Genomic DNA, 22,324 nt, shown 5'->3' on the forward strand with positions numbered 1-22,324 from the left:
TGGGGCCTTGTCAAATGCCTTGCTAAAAGCCATGTACACAACATCCACTGCACTACCTTCATCAACCCTTCTTGTCACTTCCTCAAAGAATTTAATCAAATTTGTGAGGCAAGACCTTCCTTTAACAAATCCTTGCTGACCATCCCTGACTAGTCCATGCCTTTCCACATGATAGTTAATTCTATCTCTCAGGATTGATTCTACTAATTTGCTCACCACTGATGTAAGACTAACTGGCCTATAATTGTTTGGCATTTCCTTTGATCCCTTTTTAAACAATGGAACTACGTTTGCATTTCTCCAGTCCTCCGGTACCTCCCCTGTATCTAGTGAAGATTGGAAAATCATCCTCAAAGCATCTGCTATCTCCTTCCTGACTTCCTTCAGCAGCCTCGGAAACAATCCATCTGGCCCTGGTGACTTATCAACCTTCAAGGATATCAACCCTTCGAGTACTTCCTCTCTCTTTATGTCTATCCCGTCCAATATCTCGCAGTGTTCCTCCTGTACTACTATATCTACATCCTCCCTTTCTTTTGTAAACATGGAGACAAAATATTCATTCAAAACCCTTCCCACAGCCTCTGCATCTACACACAAGTTTCCATCTTCATCCCTGATAGGTCCCACTTTTTCCTTAACTAACCTTTTAGCATTAATGTATTGGTAAAACATCTTTGGATTATCTTTAACTTTACTTGCTAATCTTTTTTCATGCCCTCTCTTTGATTTCCTTTTTTACTTCGTCCCTGCACTTCCTATATTCGTCTAGGCTATCTGCAGTGCTTAGTTCTTTGTGCCTATCGTATGCTTTCTTTTTCCATTTGATCTTCCCCTGTGTTCCTCTAGACAACCAGGGGGGTCTAGATTTGGCAGTTCCACTCTTATTTTTGTAGGGGACATGTCTACTTTGTACAGTTAGGATCTCGCTTTTTAGTGCTTCCCACTGGTTTTCCACTGTTTTATCCTCCAGCAGTGCTGTCCAATCCACCTCAGCCAAGTCTCTTCTCATTTCTGCAAAATTTGCCTTCCCCCAGTTCAAGACTTTTACTCCTGCCTTATCTCTGTCCTTTTCCATGGTAATGCTAAATCTAACTGAATTGTGATCACTGTCCCTGATATGGTCGCCAACTGTCACTTCGCCTACTTGCCCTTCTTCGCTCCCCAAGAATAGGTCTAGAAATGCATCTCCTCTCGTTGGGTTTGTCATTAATTAGTTGAAAAAACTTTCCTGGACACACTGCATGATTTTTTCTCCCTCAGTGCCCCTTATATTGTTTGAATCCCAGTTGACATTAGGATAGTTGAAGCCTCCTACTATTATTGCCCTCTTGTTCTTACAAGCAGAAATTTGCCTACATATTTGTTCTTCTATCTTCCTTTCACTATTTGGGGGTCTGAAGTATACTCCCAGTAGTGTGACTGCCCCTTTTTTATTTTTAAGCTCAATCCATAAAGCCTCGTTTGTTGACCCATTTAGTATATCATCCCTTCTCACAACTGGAATTGATTCTTTAACCATTAGTGCTACCCCCCGCCCTCCTTTTTTTATCTCCTACTCTATCGTGTCTGAAGACTCTAAACCAGGGATATTAAGCTGCCAGTTTTTAGCCAGGTCTCCGTTATAGCAGTGACACCCTGCTGTCATGTGTCTACCTGTGCCATTAACTCATCTACCTTGTTTGTAGTACTCCTTCCATTGAAGTATAAACAGTTTAACCCCGTCAATTTCCCTTGCTGGACACTTTTTAAACTTTGCTTCTCCTGTAACTCCATGTCTATCACAACGCCCCTAGCTAATGTTCTACCTCCATTTTTCTGATCTGAATCTGACCTATCTGATCCTACTCCTGGGATCCCATCCCCCTGCCACACTAGTTTAAATACTTCCCAACAGAAATAGCAAAAGCCCCCGCAAGGACACTGGTCCCAGGTCTGCCTGGGTGCAGCCCGTCTGGTTTGTACAGGTCCTGGTTTGTACAGGTCCCACCTTCCCCAGAACCAGTCCCAGTGCCTCAAGAATCTGAATCCCTCCCGGCTACACCATCTCTCCAGCCAGGTGTTCATTTGGTCTATCCTCTTATTCCTGCTCTCGCTAGCACGTGGAACTGGGAGTAATCCTGAGATTACTACATTTGAGGTCCTGCATTTCAATTTATCTCCTAAATCCCTGTACTGAGCTTGCAGGTCCTCATCCCTTAGTTGACCTATGTCGTTGGTACCAATGTGTACCACAACCACTGGGTGCTTATCTTCCCTCCCCAGAATGTCCTGCAGCCGCTCCGTGACATCCCAGGCCCTGGCATCAGGGAGGCAACATACCATCCTTGATTCATGTTTGCGGCCACAGAAGTATCTGTCTGTGCCCCTAACTATTGAATCCCCTGTCACTATAGCCCTACCACTTGTTTTTCCCCTGCCCCTCTGAGCAGCAGAGCCATCCACAGTGCCGTGAACCTGGCTGTTGCTGCTTTCCCCTGAGAGGCCATCCCCCCCCCAACAGTATCCAAAGCGGTATATCTTTTAGAGAGGGGGATGATCACAGGGGACTCCTGCACTACCTTCCTGAGTCTTTTACTATTCCTGATGGTCACCCATTCCCTTTCTGCCTGTGTAATCTTCACCTGCGGTGTGACCACCTCGCTAAACGTGCTATCCACGACTTGCTCAGCATCGCGGATGATCCACAATGAGTCCACCCGCAGCTCCAGCTCCGAAATCCGGTTAGCTAGAAGTTGCATTTGGACACCTTCCACACACATGGTCACCAGGGACACTGGAAGCGTCCCTCATTTCCCACATCCTGCAGGAGGAGCATATCACGGGTCTGAGTTCTTCTGCCATGACGTCCCTCTCGATTAAGCTAGTTACTCCCTTAAAAAAAATACGCTAGCTCGGGGCCTTATTTATGTTAGCTAGGAACCTTGTTTCATGATTAATTATACTTGTACAGTACTACTCCATACTTTTTTTAAAAAAAATTTCAGCTCCTACTTCAGTATTAGGCAATGAATTACTTTACTAGATTGAAAGCCCTCCCTTGCACGTTCCTCCCCTCCAGACCCTACCCCCCTCCCCCCTCCGGACCCTTTTCCCACCCCCCCCCCGGACCCCTTTTGCACCCCTGGACCCCTTTTTTCCCCCGTCCGGACCCCTTCTTCCCCACCCCCCCCCCCCCCACCCCCCAGACCCCCCCCCCACTCTGGACCGCTTCCACTCCCCCTGGACTACTCCCCCAACCCCCTTCCCCTCCTCCCATCCTTGGAGCCCCTTCCTCCCGCCTCACCCGTCAAACCCCCCCCCCATCACCCTTGGAACCCCTTCCCCTACCCCCACCCTTGGAATGGCTTCCCCCCAAGCTTACTCCTTTCCCCAAGTGACACCCTCACTTCTACCTCCAGCCTTACTCCTTCCCCCTTCCTGACTGCTTCTGACACCCTTACTTCTTCCTCCCCCGGACTCCCTCCCCTCTCTGCACTCTTTCCGCCTTCCATACTCCTTAGCTTACACCTACCAGCAACCCCCTACACCTACCACACCCCCCCCACACCTACCACCCCAGTTGCCGTCTTATCTCCTGTTACCCCCTCCTCTCCCCCAAACTCCCTTCACAACCCCTGACACCTTTGTTCCTCCCTCCCAACCTCACCCCCTGACACCTCCCCCTCTCCCAGTCGATCCTAGACCTCCCTCTCCCACCCCCCCGGTACATCTTCCTCTCCCAAACACAGCTGGATCTTCCTCTCCCCTGCCTCAACCATCATCCCTTGTGGGCAGGCCCTCAAAGATGACTTTCCACCTTCCGTGAGCTGCTTTGCAGCACAGCCATGTGTAGCATGTCATGGATATTCCTCCAGTGTGCCGTGCTGTCGGCCTCCAGCATCTTCTGTTCCTCGGGTGTCCACGATGTGAGCAAGGCCCAACTTCTGCACGTCACACTTGTCCAGACGAGTTCTGCCCCGGCGAGTTTTCCTGCTGAAATCGGATGATGGTCCAACGCGGGTTGGTGGGGGGGATGATTCTGGCAGGCTGGCCTTATAATGACATGCAGGTGTGTTACAATGAGGTTCCTGACGTCCGATGGCAGGAAATGCGGCTGGCCATCGACAGGCTGAGTGGACAATCACAAACTGGTTTCATGACGTCATGAAAGTGATTTTTGGCCTTCTCGCTGTATTATTTTCTCACGCCGCCGAACATGCCCAGCACCAGCGGGCACAGAAAATTCCACCCAACATCTCCTTTGAAACTGACAATGAAGTAATAAAGACAGGAGGGTGTAAATACTAGAGGTGACGAGAGTGAAAATAGAGTTGAGGAAGAAAGAGTAACTTGTATACGTCCTTATATTATAGTTGGTGCCGGTACAATACTCAAATGCATCTATACCTTTGACTGCGCTTTTAAAATTGAGCTAGTTTTGAGAAATCTTATTTTTCCTTCAGTTTCTGCCCAAGCTTTCATGCATTTCAACCAATGTAAAATCTGCCATGCGCCAGCGCAATCTGCATCATTACAGAATATAGGGCAGAATTTTTCATATGGCGGGCAGGCTGGGTGGGAGCGGGAGGGGGTGGGCGCGGAGCTGATCACTGCCCGCGATTGGCTCTGCACCACCATTTTATGTGCGCGGGCCAATTAAGGCCCACCCAGCGTAATACGTGACCAGTAGCGTTCAGCGCTACCTGTGCGGGCGGGGGGGAAGGAGGGAGAATCAGGGAGTAGGTACACCTACAGTGCTCTTATTAATGGAGGTCCAGGATTTTGACACAGTGACAGTGAAGGAACAGCAATAAAGTTCAAAGTCAGAATTGTGTGATTTGGAGGGGAACTGGTATCTGCTACCCTAGTTCTCAAGGAGGTCAAGGTTGTGGAAGATGCTGTTGAAGGAGCCTTGTCAAGTTGCTGCAGTGCACTTTGTTGCCACAGTATCCTGGTGGTAGAGGGAGTGAATGTTAGAGGTGCTGAATGGGGTGTTAGGCAAGCTGCTATGTCCTGAATGGTGTCAAGCATCTTGTGTTGATGGAGCTGCACTCATCCAGGCAAATGGAGAGTATTCGATCACAGTCCTGACTTGTACCTTGTAGATGATGGAAAGGCTTTGGGAAGCCAGGAGATGAGTCATTTGCTACAGAATACTCAGTCTCTGACCTGTTCTTATAGCCACCGTGTTTATTTGGCTGGTTCAGTTACTTTTCTGTTGATGGTAACCCCCCAGGATGTTGATGGTAGGGGATTCAGGGATGGTAATGCCATTGAATGCCAGAGGAAGATGTTTAGATTCACTCTTGTTGGAGATAGTCATTGCCCACCACTTGTGCAGTGCAAATGTAACATGCCACCTGTCAAAGAAAGAAAGAATGATTTGCATTTATATAATGCTTTTCATAACCACTGAATATCTCAAAGCATTTTGCATCCCTTAAAATACTTTTGAAGTGTTGTAATGTGGGAAAGGCAAAACAGCAGCCAATTTGCACACGGCAAACAGCCCAAGCCTGAAAGTTGTTCAGGTCTTGCTGTTGGTGGGCATGGACTGCTTCATTATCTTAGTAGTTGTGAATAGATTAAACACAGTGCAATCATCTGCGAACATCTCCACTTCTGACCTTGGGTTGGAGAAAGGGGAATTGATAAAGCAGCTGTAGATAGTTGGGCCTAGGACACTACCCTGAAGAACTTCTACAGCGATGTCCTGGGGCTGAGTTGATTGGCCCTCAATAACCACAACTATCATTCATGGTGCTAGTATGATTTCAGCCAGCACAGAATTTTCCCCTTGACTCCCATTGATTCCAATTTTGACCCTTGATGAGGATCACTCAGTCAAATGCTGCTTTGATATCAAGGGCAGTCTCTGTCACCCTATCTCTGGAATTCAGCTCTTTTCTCCATGTTGGGCCCAAGGCTGTAATGAGGTCTGGAGCCCAGTGATCCTGGTGGACTTAAACTGAGCATTGGTGAGCAGGTTATTGCTGAGTGAGTGCTGCTTGACAGCACTATTGATGACACCTTCCATCATTTTGTTGATGAGAGGAGAGTGATGAGACAGTAATTGGCCAGATTGGATTTGCCATGTTTTTTTTGTGTCCATCTTTTTTTTGTGGACAAGATATACCTGGGCACTTTTCCAATTTGTCAGCATACTGGAACAGGTTGGCTAAGGGTGTGGTTAGTTTTGGAGCACAAGTCTTCAGTACTACAACTGGAATGATGTTGAGGTCCATAGCCTTTGCTGTATCCCGTGCACTCAGCCATTTCTTAATATCATGTGAAGTGAATTGAATTGGTTGAAGACTGGCATCTGTGATGCTGGAGACCACAGGAGGAGGGTGAGATGGATCATCCACTTGGCACTTGTGGCTGAAGATGATTGCAAACATTTAAACATTTGTCTTTTGTACTGATATGCTGGGTTCTTCCACAGTGAGGATGGGACTATTTGTAGGGCGTTCTCCTCTAATTTAGTTGTTTGATTGTCTGCCATCAATTCTCAACTGGATCTGGCTGGACTCCAGAGCTTTGATCTAATTCACTGGCTGTGGGATCTCTGTCTATAACATGTTGCACCCACTGTTCAGCATGCATGGTGGATTTGTTGAACACACCAGGTTTGTATCCTCATTTTTAGGTACACCTAATGCTGCTCCTGGCATGCCTTCCTGCAATCTTCAGAGTTCATCCCCTGGCTTGATGGTAATGGTAGAGTGGGGATATGCCAGACTATGAGGTTACAGATTGGGATGGAATATAATTCTGCTGAGATTGGCCCACTGCGCCTCATGAATGTCCAGTTTTGAGCTGGTAGATCTGTCTGAATCTATTTTATTAAGGGTGGTGGCAGTGCTACACAACATGATGGACATTATCCTCAGTGTGAAGCTGAGACTTTGTCTTCATAAGGACTGTGTGGCGGTTACTCCTGCCAATACTGTCTTGGCTAAATTTATCTACAACTGGTTGATTGGTGAGGACGAGGTGAACATTTAAAAATGTTTCTATAATGTTTTTTCTTTATGTGTACTCTCAAAGTAATGATGTAACTATTAGAAAATTGAACAAATTATGCTGTTTTTGGTACATTTTATTTTCTTACCAATTACAGACGAGGGTTCTGTATATTGCAATAATCTTGAATTTCTGTATTTTATGGAAACTTGTTTTTAAATTAAAATTGTGGTATTTTGAGTTTTTGTAATCATCGACTTATTATTTTAAAAAATATGTTAAAACACAATGGGAGATAAATTGGTTTGTGCATTTTTGTGGGTCTGAACTAGATAGTATACACGCTGCCTGCAACAGGTAAGCCTAGTCTGGGAACCACCTGAAATTGGTTATCAGGTCTCATCTTAGCATTTCAGAGGATCATCCATTGCTCTTGCCAAGGATTCGAGTTTTGGGCCACCTACGTTGGATGCAGCTTCCTTCCTCTAAGTGCTGAGATGGGTAAGAGGAGAATGGAGTGGAGCAGCACAATTGTGTTCCTGTAGTGGTCCTCGGGATGCTGTAGGGTTGGAGGGGGCACTCCTACTCCTCCTGGCTTCTCGACAATTCTTTTCTTAAAAAAATTAGCTTTTTGATAGTGATCATAGCCACACCTATAAAACTTGAGTGGAGCAGGCCCAATGCCTGGTTTGCTCAGGGGAGCCCAGTTTTCCAGAAGGTTCTGTAAGGAGATGTTTGGCCCCTTATTAGTACATATACAGGGATGAATGATGTTCGCCCCAGACTCCTAAAAAATGGCCCAGGCCCAATATTTAATGCCTTGTGTCTGGGGCACAAGATTTTGGTCCCCAAATTTGGCTCTTGTACCCATGTTAAGGCATAAAATGGGCACAACAAGGTCCAATTTCTCACTCAATTCATTTAAAAATGAATCCTTTCTTTGGGCAAGCCTCTACCTAATTAAAGGATAACTGGAACTGCATGTGCAGTACAGGTACTGCATAACTGCTAGTTTTTTTAAAGAGAAAGAAATTGTTTTATTCTGTTCATGAGCGTAGAACCAATGGGCTCAAATTTGCTTTTTTTTCTATTTTCTTTTCTCCCCCACCCTCTTGAGAACTCTTGCTAACTATAGTTCTATGGGTGCAATGACACTAAACCAAAGGAGACCTGACCTTGATGAGGTAAATGCAATAATATTTGCAATTGATCATTTGTCATTGGTTGAACCATGAGCATCGTGTGATAAAACCTTCAGGAATATGTCAAGCCATAGTTGACAACCTTATTGATGATTGAGAACAGCCTTTTGAGTTTTAACTAATTGGGGGAGATGGTGGCATAGTGCTACCATCACTGGACTAATAATCCAGAGACCTAGGTTAATGTTCTAGGGGCATGGGTTCAAACCCCACTACGGTAGCAATTAATAAATCTGGAATGAAAGGTAATTCTCATTAATGATGACCATGAAACTTTCATCAATTGTTGTAAAAACCCATCTGGTTCACTAATGTTCTTTAGGCAAGGAAATCTGCCATCCTTATCCAATCTGGCCATAGTTTGGATTGAGTAGAGCACCACAGCAATGTGATAACGGTCCTCTGAAATGACCTAGCAAGCCACTCAGTTCAAGGATAGGATAGGCAATTAAGGATAGGCAATAAATGTTGGCCACATCCCATGAAAGAATGAATTTTAAAAAAATTAAGCTGGAAATTGGGCCCTGTTGTGAGAGATCCTGGATGCAAGTGCCATGTAACGTGATGATCTAAGAAAGTGTTGACTTTTTGCAATTTAGTAAGGATTTGGGGAAGGAAGTACACAGTTGACTGACTTAATATTTATTTCACTTTTTCCGATGAAAGATTACTGATCTTGACTATATTTCTCTCTGCACAGCTGTTGCCTGATCTGCTGGGCATTTCCACCATTTTCTGTTTTAATTTCAGATTTCCAGCATCTGCATTATTTTACTCTTGATTCAACATTTGTGTTGTCTTATGTTAAGAATAACATTTTAGTGGGTTTTGTTTGTAATTTCAATGTTTTGGCTTCTTCCCCTTGCACTATTTTTTAACCTGCAGGTGCTAGCCACGGGACTGAGTGGCCTCTACTCCTCATTGCCCACTAAACTGGAAGTGAAATCTGATGAATGGCACTATCTGCAGCGAGAGGACTGGATGCATATTCCTGCACTGGTACAGTTCATGAACTCCTTGGAGTTCTGTAATGCAGTAATACAGGTAAAGACACAGGCAACAACGTGTACTCATACTTGTAAACAGTGCAGGGCACTTGTCTCTCACCTCTTAGATTTGATCTAAAATTCAGTCTGGATAAAGTGACTGCATGAATCTTAAGTGAGATGGATTCTTGGGCTTCAGCTGCTTTTACATGACAAGACTATTGAGAATTCAGCAGTCTCTTTGGGAAAATGCTAGAAGCATGAATTGTAATCCAATGTTGACCACTTACTGACTATGTATCAGATTGGGGACAAAAGTTAAATTGCCCACAATTTCTCTCTTTCTCCTTTGGAAACATAAAATGTTTACCAAAATCTCATTAATGTTGAAAAAAATGAATTTCAAGTCTATATTGAACTATTTGTAGTTAGAATATATTAAAACTCTTGCATATGGTGCACACTTCTTGTTGCATTTTAGTTATATTCCAGACATCACATCACACTTTATCACAGTCTCTGACTAAAATGAGCAATTCCACTTGACTATGGAACATTGTAGGAAGTTTGAGTGTGCAGACTTTTTATTTGCATCACACTTTAGTCGCTGTACTTTCTGATTTATATTTAGGGCATCTGATTGGCTCATATTCAGATTTCTTCCACCTGATTTGTTGACTATGCAAATTTATTAATTCTGATGTATTCAGATACCAATTTCTCAGCAAGAAAAAGTTTCAAATTGTTCAAAAGAAGCCAACAGATGAATGCAAGACGCTTCTTTCAGTAAATTATTCACATCAAAGCTATTTTGAATTTCAGAGAGCCCAATTCTGGGGGACAGGCGAATCAAATCATTTCAGAATCTGTCCTTTCTTTTGTTGTACTCAGAATTTCAAAGCAATTATTTTTACGTAAAAGCTAACTTTAAAAGTTCCTTTCGATGCCTTCATCTAAGTCATTAATATAGATTGTAAATAGCTGAGGCCCTTTCCCTTGCAAGCTCCATGTTTTTAAAATCCAAGAATGTCATCACCTAAGTCCATTTCTTAATTTACCTCATCTCCTCTCATGCCGTTACTGATCTTTGTGGTGTCCTGCGCTGTGGGGCTTGGGTCTATCATTTGGTTTTTCAGCTTAAAGAAAATGTGTGATATATGGGTGAGTTCAACCTTTTGTCTAATTTTGCAACCTGTGCTTCTGATTTAGGTGGCTCACCCCATGATACGCAATCAACTTGTGAACTATATCTACAATGGATTCCTTGTGCCTGTCATGGCACCTGCACTTCATAAAGTTAGTAGGTTGTTTGCTGCAAATTCCTAGATAGATTTTGTATTGATTAATTAGAGTATTAGAGTTTTGTATACCTAGTGTTTTATCTGCAGCCTGAGGGTGGTATCTTTGCATAAACATTTGGGGAAAATTATGACTTCTTCCATAGGTATTTTAACCTAGGTTAGGAACAGGACTGAATTAATACTGCGTACAGTATTGGTCTACTTATTTGAGGAAGGATGTAAATGCATTGGAAGCAGTTCGGAGAAGGTTTACTGGACTAATACCTGGAATGGGCGGGTTGCCTTATGAGGAAAGGTTGGACAGGTTAGGCTTGTATTCACTGGAGTTCAGAAGAGTAAGAGGAGACTTGATTGGAGCGTATAAGATCCTAAGGGGTCTTGATAGGATGGATGTGGAAAGGATGTCTCCTCTTGTGGGAGAATCTAGAATTAGGGGTCACTGTTTAAAAATAAGGGATCGCTCATTTAAGACAAAGATGAGGAGAAATTTTTTCTGAGGGTAGAGTCTTTGGAACTCTCTTCTCAAAAGGCGGTGGAAGCAGAGTCTTTGAATATTCTTAAAGCAGAGGTACATAGATTCTTGATAAGCAAGGGGGTGAAAGGTTATCAGGAGTAGGTGGGAATATGGAATTGAGGTTGCAACCAGATCAGCCATGATCTTATTGAATGGCGGTGCAGGCTCAAGGGTCAACTCCTGCTCCAAATTCGTATATTGTATGTCCTTCCCCACCCCCTCCCCACTCTTCCATCCAAACTAATAATGCAGGAATATATACAGCCTAGCTTCAGCAGTACAGGGAAAAATGCCACAGAATTGGACAGCAACAAGGGTCACCTGTTTCCCAAGTAAGTTATTAATCATAAACCAAAAAATAAAATCTTTCCTGATGCCTAAGTAGCAGATGCAAAACTGTACCGACCTAGAAGTATCTAGATTCTATCTCTGGTTTGCATTGAGTTAGCTGATCTCAAGAGACAATAACAACTTAGTGCCTTTATTGTAAAGAAAACATCCATTATTAGGATATATTAGGACAGATGGCCTAAAGCTTAGTGAAACATGTTTTAAGGTGCATCTGGTGGAAAGCAAGATAGAGCACAGAGGTTGAGGGAAGGAATTCTTAGGAGCTTAGGACCTTGGCAACTGAAGGCACAGCCAACCCTATTGGAAAGGCAGTGGCATAGTGGTAATGTCAATCTAGAAGCCCAGTCTAATGCTCTTGAGACATGGGTTCAAATCCCATTGCAGCAACGGGTGGGAATTATATTCATTTAAGAAATCTGGAATTAAAAAGCTGTTCTTAGTTTTGATGACCATGAAACCATTGTCAATTATCATAAAAATTCACCTGGTTCACTAATGTACTTTAGAGAAGGAAATCTGCTGTCCTTACCTGGTCTGGCCTACATGTGACTCCAGACAGCCATGAGTTTGAGCCTTAAGTGCCCTCTAAAATGGCCTAGCAAGCCACTCAGTTGTATGAAACCTCTACAAAGTTTAAAAAAAGGAATGAAACTGAAAAGACCACTCAGCATTGACCTAGGTACTGGAACTGACAACGGCACATCCAAAATTGTCGACCCTGCAAAGCCCTCCTTACTAACACCTGGAGGCTTGTGCCGAAATTGGGAGAGCTGTCTCACAGACTAGTCAAGCAACAGCCTGACATAGTCATTTCAACTCCACCCAATTAGAAGAAACTGAGTCAGGGAGTAATTAAAATGAGGGCAGTCACTTGCTGATACTGCTATGTCCCGATGTTAACTTAGTCTTTCAAGCAGGCGAGTGGGATATCACAAGAAGGCAGATGCAGGTAAGGTCCAATAATGCCATTGGGTACTGACTTCAATATTAGTTAAAGGCCTGAGCATGGAGGACTACTGACTGCCTCATCAGACCAGATTTGCTGAGAGATGGATCTTGAGTAATCACTAAGGCCACATATGTCCACCTCTGTAATATCACCGGACTCCACCCCAACTCAATTCATCAACTGCTGAAACTCTCCTCTATGCCTTTGTTATCTCCAGATTTGACTATTCCAATTCACCTCTAGTTGGCCTCCTGTTTTCCCCGTGTCCCCCCACCCCCACCACTCCCAATAAACTTGAGTTCATCCAAAACTCTGCTGTCAACGGCACCAAGTCCCATTCACCCATCAGCCCTGTGTCTGCTGGCCTACATTGGCTCCTGGTCCAGCAACACCTCCGTTTTCAAATCCCTTTATAATTTCACCCCTCCCCTAACTCTTGTAATCTCTTCTGGCCCTACAAGCCTCTGAGATCTCTCTGCTCTTCCAATTCTGAATGATTATTCATTCCACCACTGGAGGCTGTGCCTTCAGCTGCTCAGACATTCAGGCCTGTAATTCTTTCCCTAAACCTCTTGGTCCCTCCTTTCAAAACACCGATTTAAAACTACCTCTTTGACCAAGCTGTTCTAATCTCTATGTGGTCAGAGTCAAATTTTGTTTGATAATACTCCTGTGAAGCATCTTGGGACATTAAAGTTGTTATATAAATGTAAGTTGTTGTTGAGACTGCAGAATGGGATTGAGGACAGAGGGGAAGACTGGGGATTGGAACCTCCGGAGAGAAAAGGAATTGGGGCACGAGAGTTTGTGGGTGAGAACAGGACTAGTGGGTGGAGGATTGGAATTCAAAGGAGTCAGAGAGGGAATGAGGTGGGAGTGGCATAACCATTAGCATTTCCCCAGAGCAGGGAGCTGCAGCACCCTGGTGAATGAGAGTGAAACTGAGAGAGAAACAGTCAGTAAAGGAGTGAGTGAAACCTGGGTAAATAGTAAAAGACCATTTCCTTTGGTAGACAAATGGGGAACTAGGAAACAGGCTAAGGGGAAAAAGAGGGGGAAGGTTTTGAACTGAGAGCTATTATACCATGGAATCCTTGACTATCTGTGGTATTGTGGTAGAGAGTCAAATTTCATTTAAAAGGGAAGGGGATAAATATTCAAAAAGAAGGAATGTATAAGATCTTTGCAGGGTGGAATAGGATTACGGGAGAGAGTGCCAATGCTAGGGGCCGATTAGTCTCCTCCGGCACTGGAATCTCTGTAATTCAGTGAAAATGTTCCTTAATCAATCTGAGGTGCAGGGAGTGGCCTGTTTTGGTGCTGAGTTTAGGATGAAGTATCCCAAACACTGAGTTAGTCCACTGCCCCATGTGAGATCACTTAGTTTGGTTCAGGGTGGTCTATACCTCCCGGTTTTGATGTGAAATTCAAATACAGATCAACCCGGACTGAGGTTCCCAGTTCAGAGTTGTCACTTTCACTGGGAACTGAAGATTGAGGAGATGGGGAGAGAGATGGACTAGTTAAGTGACCACGCTTTGTGCAGTGCAACGATTCTTTGGCTGTGGTTTCAGGGTGAATATCAGCTTGTTATAGAATTACTACCAGTTACAGGTTGGCTATCACAGCTTTACAATTATTAATACCAATTACATACAAACTATCAGTGTATTATTGTTGGTTATGAGGTGAATCTGAGGTTATCACTTTACTATTAGTTACCAATGCAATTTCAATGAATTACCATCAACTAGAAGTGGATTGAAAGTTCCTTACACGTCCTGTTTTCCTTCTGTAAATCACTTCCCCGCCCACTCTTTCTCCACTTGGATGCTCACTCCTCCTTGGCCACCCTCTCAATCCTTTGTTGGATGTTTGAAGAGTTGAGACTGATATCCAGGTCACCCCCAAATGTGTGAGAGTAAATTGACATGCATCATGCAGCTATATTTTGCTGTATTTGTTTCATAAGCTCACCTTTACATTTGCTAATGCAACAATAGTTCTTGGGCAGGAATTTTCCCTCATTGGGCGGGTGCGGTGGGCAGGCCCAGGAGTGGTTGCAAAACGGACCACTGCCTGCAGTCAGGCCCTGACCGCGATTTCACGATGGTTGGCCAGTGTGAAACGTGTGCTGAAATGCTCACGTTGCTGGGGTGGGGGCGAGTGGAGCACAAGCACTTAAGTCTGTGCACGGGTGGGGGAGCGCGCACTGAAAGATTCCTGAAGGCATAGCGGTGCCTCAGGGAGCTGAAGGATTTTAAATACAAAAATGAAAATTTTACAATTGATATAAACATGTCCCCACATGTGACGCAGTCACATGAAGAGGGACGTGTAAAAACTGATGGTCAAAAATTTTTATTGTTGGAAACCTCATCCCATCCATGGATGAGCTTTCGTAAAAAATGCAAAGGCCACCTGGCCCATTCGCCCGCCTGCAAACTGAACAGTCGAGCGGACAGCCAAAAATACAAATTAATTAATTGTTTAAGGGCCTTAATAGGCCTCTTAATTGTCAGCAGGTGTGCTGCCGACTCTCGCACACGCCCACTGATCGAAAGATTGTAAGTGTGCGCGATGACGTCGGGTCGCTCGCCTGACATCATCGCGCACTATTTCAGTCCTGTTCAGGTCAGGCGCATGCCTGCCTGTGGGACGAAAAGTTCTGCCCCTAGTTTTATAGTTGATAGCACAGAACTTTGAGCATCACTGAAGACAGAGACATGTCAAAACTTTCCGTCTTGTATTATCAGGACATTTGTAAGAATACCAAATGTAACTGCAACAACAATTTATACTTCATGAGAAGAGAGTACTGATTGGTTGGCAAGTGGACTCTGGTAGAGGCGTCATGGAGAATGCACCAGTTAACTGATGACTGACAATTAACTGCCAAGCTTTGTTTAAATTCAAGCCAGGCAGGTTGGCTCTGGTCAAGGCATTGCTCTGGGGAATGAGCCAGAGCATGGCTTTCACCTATTTTATTCAGTTGAAGCAGGCACAATGTGTTCTTGCGAATGTACTGATTGCAAGGTGAAAAGCTTTGACATGTCTCTTTTTTCAGTGATACTCAAGTTCTAGTTTTATGTTGCACATAGAAAGCATGTCATACTGCATTTTAAGTATGCATAAAAAGTGAGGGGCGGTAAAGCTGTCTCAGTATCTTGCACATGCCCTCAGTTAATGTTCAAGTTGATGGGAAACTGTGATATGCAAATGTCTTGTACAAGGAAGGAGGATTTTCTTGTGTTTTTTGTCTGCTTTCAGTCCTCCTGGATGCTTGTCACCACCATAACTCTCTGTCTGACCTCCTTCCATGCAATCCAAATATCCTTTTGTGGGAAGTTGCCTTGTAACAAACAGACAATTTTCCTCTGGTCTACTTTATTTAGCGGAAACTACTTGGAAAATATACCCTCACATCTTTGCGATATTGAGAGTGTTGTGCAATAAGTTTTTTACATTCTCCATTTTGTATCACTTGTTGAACTTGACAGAAAAATATTTCCCAGATTTTGAACAGCCGGACTTGCCTTTGCTGTGAGAGCTAAAAATGACACCTGGTAGTCTGAGGGTTGGGCACACATTGGAGTTTGTTTTCACCTTGCATGTGATAAAAATGTTTGATAGTGAACCAGTGGCCCATCTTACATCTCAGCTCATTTTTATTTCCAATGGCTTCCATGCAAACATAAATTGGGAGATGTGATGCCAATTCACTGTTGTCTGTTTTACAATATCACACAAAGTTCAAATCTTCAGCATTGAGCTGAGGAGATTGCTGACATTCAGACATACACTGCAAGCTCTGTACTTGCCCTTCTTGGTACTGTTGACGTGACATTTCTATTCCTTTCAGATGACCGTGGAAGAAGTTATGACTACGACAGCGTACCTGGATCTGTTCCTCCGCAGCATCTCAGAGCCCGCGCTGTTGCAGACCTTCCTGAGCTTCATTCTGCTGCATGAGCATGAAAAAGTGCCGATTCTAGATACGCTTGTCAGCCGAATTAACACCCCCTTTCGAGTAAGGTTACTTTTCACTTTGACCTAAATTGTGCTGTTGATTTATAATCTGTCATGTTATAGCCAGCTGTTTCCCCAACATCAGCCAGGACTGTTGTCCCTGACTATGCAGTGACCTATGCTGGAATGTGTATGTGTATGTGTCTGTGTGTCTGTGTGTGTGTGTGTCCTGTGCAAAACAGAGGGGGGAGGAGATTTCCTGTGGTTGTTAGTATTTTAAAAGGAATAATGATCAGAAGTGCTCTTCCTATTATGTTTGGAGTCTTGGTAACCCAACAAACCCCAGAAATGGCTGGAAGCACTCAACATGTCAGGTAGCATTTGTGGGGAGAGAAACAAATCTAAAGTTTCAGTTCAATGATGTTTGAACAGAACTGGAGGATGTTAGAGATAAACAGTTTTAAGGAAGTGCAGATATAGGGAAATGGAGGGGCAGGAAAGAACAAAAGAGAAAGGTCTGTGATAGGGTGGAGGGAAGGAGTGAAAAAATGACAAGTGATGATGGTGCAAGACAATATGAGGTGAGAATGGGAGAAGTATAGAAACAAGAGATGGTTCCAGAGGACGTATAAATGGTCACAGCCAAGGAGGTGGGACAAATGTAAAATCTGGCAAAGAAAATCACTCAATATCAAATTAAATGAATTCATCCACATGATTAGGGAAAAAATGATTAACTTGATTTTATCCTCAGCTTCAACTCCAATTTCCTGCCTGCACCCTACATTCCTTGATTCTCTGAAAGACCAAATATCTGTCTGTCTCATCCTTAAATATATTCAACAAATGAGCATCCAAAACCCTCTGGGGTATGCTGTACTTGTAGAGGGAAACAATCCAGTGCATCTCTGACCACTGAATTTAGTTATGAGAGATGTGTTAAAGATGCTTAGTCTGATTTGTATTTGAGGAATTTTAAAGCTCTGTCTCAACTAGCTTGCACCAAACTTGCAGTCATTCTGAAACCATCAAGTCAGGGATTCCATGCATGGCTCTGCAGCAAACTGCCACATAATATTGGTCAGAGACTGTACTTCTGGTCGCAAATGCAATGAGAGTCGGTTCAGGAGAAGCTCCCTTATTGTTTTCGATGTTCTGAGAAGGTTTATTGTAAATCTATTGTTTGTATTTAATACAGTTTACCTATCCACTTATCGTTAAATAAATCTGTCTGGTGATTTATACCTTAAGCCATTATTCAATAGGGTGTTTACCCTCTTTCTTTCCAAAGACGAGGAAACTATGTGTGTGGCAATGTGAAAATTGAAATACAGTGATTGTTCTTTAGGATTTCTGTTCAAGGAGTGATCAGTGATGTTAAATCCAAAGAAAATATCCAATATAACACCGTAAAATAGTTGGTCTAATTTATTCAAAAATCTAAAAAACAAACCCCTCTTTAAATTTGCAAGCTGGATGCTCATTGTTGACCAGATTTTGTTTTGTAAAGCTAGATTAGGATTGTCAACTTTGGTTGTATTGCTGGAGATTTCACCACATGGTCACCTGCCTCCAAGTAGCCTACCCACATTCTTCCACTTCTTGGGCACCAACACATCCTTCCTCATAACACACTGCCTTTCCACACCAACTGGAAGCACAAAGACTCATTACCCACATGAGCCTATGAACATACGAATTAGGAGCAGGAGTTGGCCATTTCACTCCTCAAGCCTGCTCTGCCATTTAATAAGATCATGGCTGATCTGATTGCAGTTTTAACTCCACTTTCCTTCCTACCCCCTATAACCTTTGACCTTCTTAATTGTCAATCAAGAATCTGTCTAATTCAGCCTTAAAAATGTTCAATGGCCCTTCCACCATTCTCTGGGGAAGCGTGTTCCACGGACAAACGACCTTCTGAAAGAAAAAAAATTCTCCTCATCTCTATCTTAAATGGGAGAGCCTTTATTTTTAAACTGTGTCCCCTGGTTCTAGTCTCTCCCACAAGGGGAAACGTCCTCTCAGCATCCACCCTGTCAATTCCCCTCGGGATCTTTTGTGTTTCAATAAAATCACCTCTCATTCTTCTAAACTCTGATGGATACAGGCCCAGCCTGCCCAACCTTTCCTCATAGACTAACCCCCCTCACTCCAGGAATCAGTTGAGTGAATCTTCTTTGAACTGCTTTGAGTGCAATTATGTCCTTTCTTAATTAAGGGGATCAAAACCAAATTGGATGATTCTTGATTCTCAAATAGCCTTTTTCCCATTTCCAGTATTTTTATCACCAATAAACAGAAGTGTTCAAAGAAAACAAAAAATATTTTTAATGTTCCTGTTATCCTTCTCTAGGCTTGTTTGCAACAGTGTCCTGTAGGTTAATTTTCAATTCCTGGTAACTCTAGTCCATTCCTGGAGGATTGACCACCCTAGGCTTGGTGCATCTAGTATTAGGAAATTGGGACTTAACAAACTTTGTCTCCACTTATATGTATTAACGTTTGGTTGGGATGAAATTTCAACAGACTGTCCATAGGCACCGGGGCAACTTGTTTGTTGAGGCAAAGCTTCACTGGATTTTAGTGTGTGTATGAGAGAAACAGCATGAACCCTGGGTGAACACATTGAGTTGAGCAATAAGGCTTGCCAGGTAAGTGGTGGACTGACTCAGAGTAAGTCGTTGGGAGTGAGAGAGGGACATAGATTCATAATTGTACAGAAGGAGGCCACTCATCCCATTGAGTCCATGCCGACTCTCTAGAGCAATCCAGTCTGTCCTGTTCTCCTCCGCTATACCTGTAGCCCTGCAAGTTTCTTTCCTCAAGTGTCTATCCAATTTCCTTTTAAAACCATTGATTTTTTTTGTGTTCTCATGCCCGTAGGCAGTGTGTTCCAGGTCATTATCACTCAGCATGTTTAAAAAAAACCTTTCTCACATTTCCTCCCACCACAAATCTCTTGCCCAAATCCTTAAATCTGTGTCCCCTAGTTGTTGGAGCATTAGCTAATGAAAATAGCTTTTCTTTCTCTACCGTATCCCAATCTGTCATAATCTTGTATACCTCAATCAAATCTCTCCGCAATCTCCTTCTTCCAAGGAGAACAACCTAATCTTGTAGTTAAAATCCTTCAACCCTGGAACCATTCTGGTAAATCTCCTCTGCAGCTTCTCCAGGGCTCTGATATCCTTCCTAAAGTGTGGTGCCCATAACTGAACTGGGCTGAGAGATTAAAAGAAGGGGGAGGTGGAGATTTACGACGTGCATCAGGAAAAAAGTATGAGAGAAAAGAGCTGGATTTACTAAAGTAATTATTGTCTTCATCTCCCCCCATCTATTTATTGGTTTCCCTCATACTCTTTTCTTTGGCCTTTTTTTTCTTTTAATGAAAGCTAGCAATGGACAAGGAAATAAAACCCTTGGTCATACATGAAGGCAGTGGTAACACAGTGACTTGATTAGAACCATGTAGCTGTGCCTCACCTGTCAAAAAGTCACCACCCACTACTGCTTGAGAACTGTGAACATAGGCTTAGGAGAGTTTCCTCTCTGTGGCATTGGTAGTAGGATATTAAACATGTGAGAAGTGAAGTAGGAACTCTGTTCATTATTGCTAAAGGATTTTTCAAAATATTGTGGAGCAACATTAATGGACAGTGAATGGATTTGTAACATTGATTTAACATTGGATTTAAAAGAAAGATTAGTCTCTGTCCATGAAGTTCAAGAAGGTACTTAAATGCCACTTCCCTAAAAAGATATGTTCTTTACATACCTCCACCCTTAGAAGAGATGAAACACCATTTCAAAAATGCATTTCATCACAAGGTATGTGACACATGGACAACAAAACACAAGACTTACTTCCATTCATCTTTCCTCCCCCTTATACAATCTTCAGCATTTCTTACCATTTTAACTTATTTTTGTATTTTACACCTGGGACAATGTATCCGCGATCACATTATCTTTGCCATCAATGTGAACAATCTTTACATTGAATGGTTGAAGCAATAGACTCTGTCTGAACAGCCTCACATTTCGAGTTTTAAACTTTTCGATGAACTCCAGCAGATTATGATCAATGCAGATTAGTGTTTCTATGTTATCGTGTTGTGCTGAAGTTAGGCACAAACTTCTGATAAAACCCACACATTCTCAAAAATCTCATGATTGTAAGGATATACTGATGTCCTGCTTTCGTTTTAGGTAATGGTCCCACACAATCTACTAATACCCGACTGAATGGTTCTTCAAAAACTGGTATGGGTATTGAAGGTGCTGGTTTGGTTACATGTTGAGGTTTGCCTACTACCTGACATGCATGACACGTTTTACAAAATTGCACTATGTCCTTGTTATGACACAGCAGTTGGTAAAGCTGAATTATTTAAAATCCCAGAGGGAAACCTTAAACAACTGCCATAACCTGTATTTTCAAGTGGTATGTTTGAGAGGCAGCTCTAAATTCAGGAATCAGAGCAGCAGTCCGCGAGAGGTTTTTATATCAAATTATATGAGACATTTATTAATTTACACAAGTTAAACATATACACACGGCTACAAATTATTGCTATCATAACTTGTAACAAATTCCCAAACTAATCTCCACTAAGGCAACAGCAACCCATAGGCTTTAAGCAGACACTATTCCAAGCATTTCACCTGACAAATTCAAAATGAGGTTCCTTTCATTTTGGTTCCTTTGCAGACACAGTGGGAAGCTTACAGACTTTGATCTTACATTGCATCTGCCCTGCACAGACGAAACTGCTGTCTGTTATACCCAGCACATCTCTTTAAATGTAAATTCTCATTGTATCACTGGCCCCTTTGAACTCCACCTCTTCTAACAATAAAACCCCTTTCATAGTACCAATTTTATTAGTAATATAAACATTGCTTGGTCTCTGCTAGCTAGGTGCCAGATTTCACTCCCTTTTTGAATGCCCTATTCAACAAAATGCAAATGCACTCTACCTCGCTTACATCTCAAAACTACTATACATCAAAGCACCCAGACTAGCTGGCTTTAATCCAATTAAGACATACACAGACACACCATAGTCTAAACCTCTATTTTAAAAAAAACTTCCAACATTATATACATTAATAGCTTCACGACCGTCCTTATGAAGTCTTGGCCAGGTAAAGTGCCTGTTTATCGATGCTTGGGTTTTCCATATTCCTACATGCCCTGCCATTGGAATTTCATGTGCTACTGGCAATATCTCCTTAGGATGTTTGCACAGTACCACTATCTGATGAACAACCGCCCATTCCTCATCCGCAGGTCTGTGAGGGTGTTTCCACTTCCTCATATGAACTCCGCTTTTAATGTAAAAGCACTCTGGAGCTCCTTCCGCCTCAGCTTCAGTGTGAGCTGACTGTGCTAACTTTGGATCTGCTTTCTGAGCCTCAACTAATGAAGACTTGCCAAACACTTCCTTTGAATTATCCTCATCCTTAAAGAAAATTTTGGCTACTCTAACATCTACTCATGGTATTACTTTGACCTCTGGTGATGGACTTTGTTTAGCCATTGCTCTGGTCACCACGCATGATGGAAAAATACCAGGAACTTGTTCTTGTAACTGCTCTGTCTTTTTAGCCTCTCTTTTTAGTTTCCATAATTATGGGCAAAGCTATAACCTTCACTCCTGCCAAATTATTCCCCAGGAGTAAATCAACTCTATCCATGGGTAATTTCTTAACCACTCCTACAATCACCAACCCAGACAACAAATCACACTCCAATTGCACTTTGTACAATGGAACCGGGATATAATCTCCACTTATCCCATTTACTAATACTTTAGCTTTCATTGAACTCTGTAGAGGGAAAACTAGGTCCTTTTCCAGCAAAAGGGTTTGAATAGCTCCTGTGTCCCTTAATATAGTTATGGATTTCGGGGTTATCTTTCCCTTAGACAAAACCTTTTATATCTCTCATCTATCTTATTCACTTCACCTGCATTCACAGCAGTGTTTACCTCTAGTCTCTTATTTGTAGTTAAAGCTGCAATTTGATCCGTGGCATTTTCTTTTTGATTTCCCTTTTTGGACTCACTCGTACAAATTCTAATAAGTCCCATGGGCTT

General features: G+C 42.9%; 1 protein-coding gene across 3 annotated transcripts in view; it reads left to right on the top strand.

Moving 5' to 3' along the window:
- fhip1aa (FHF complex subunit HOOK interacting protein 1Aa) overlaps window positions 1-22,324 on the top strand; it is a 250,298-nt gene that overhangs the window by 183,698 nt on the left and 44,276 nt on the right. For all 3 annotated transcript variants that reach the window (XM_078541265.1, XM_078541270.1, XM_078541273.1), the window contains exons 5-7: window positions 9,036-9,194; window positions 10,346-10,432; window positions 16,114-16,281. In XM_078541265.1, coding sequence (XP_078397391.1) covers window positions 9,036-9,194; window positions 10,346-10,432; window positions 16,114-16,281 — 414 coding nt within the window. The remainder of the gene's footprint in view (window positions 1-9,035; window positions 9,195-10,345; window positions 10,433-16,113; window positions 16,282-22,324) is intronic.

The sequence above is a fragment of the Cetorhinus maximus genome, chromosome 1 (assembly GCF_964194155.1).
Source record: "Cetorhinus maximus chromosome 1, sCetMax3.hap1.1, whole genome shotgun sequence".
Classification (NCBI taxonomy): Eukaryota; Metazoa; Chordata; class Chondrichthyes; order Lamniformes; family Cetorhinidae; genus Cetorhinus; species Cetorhinus maximus.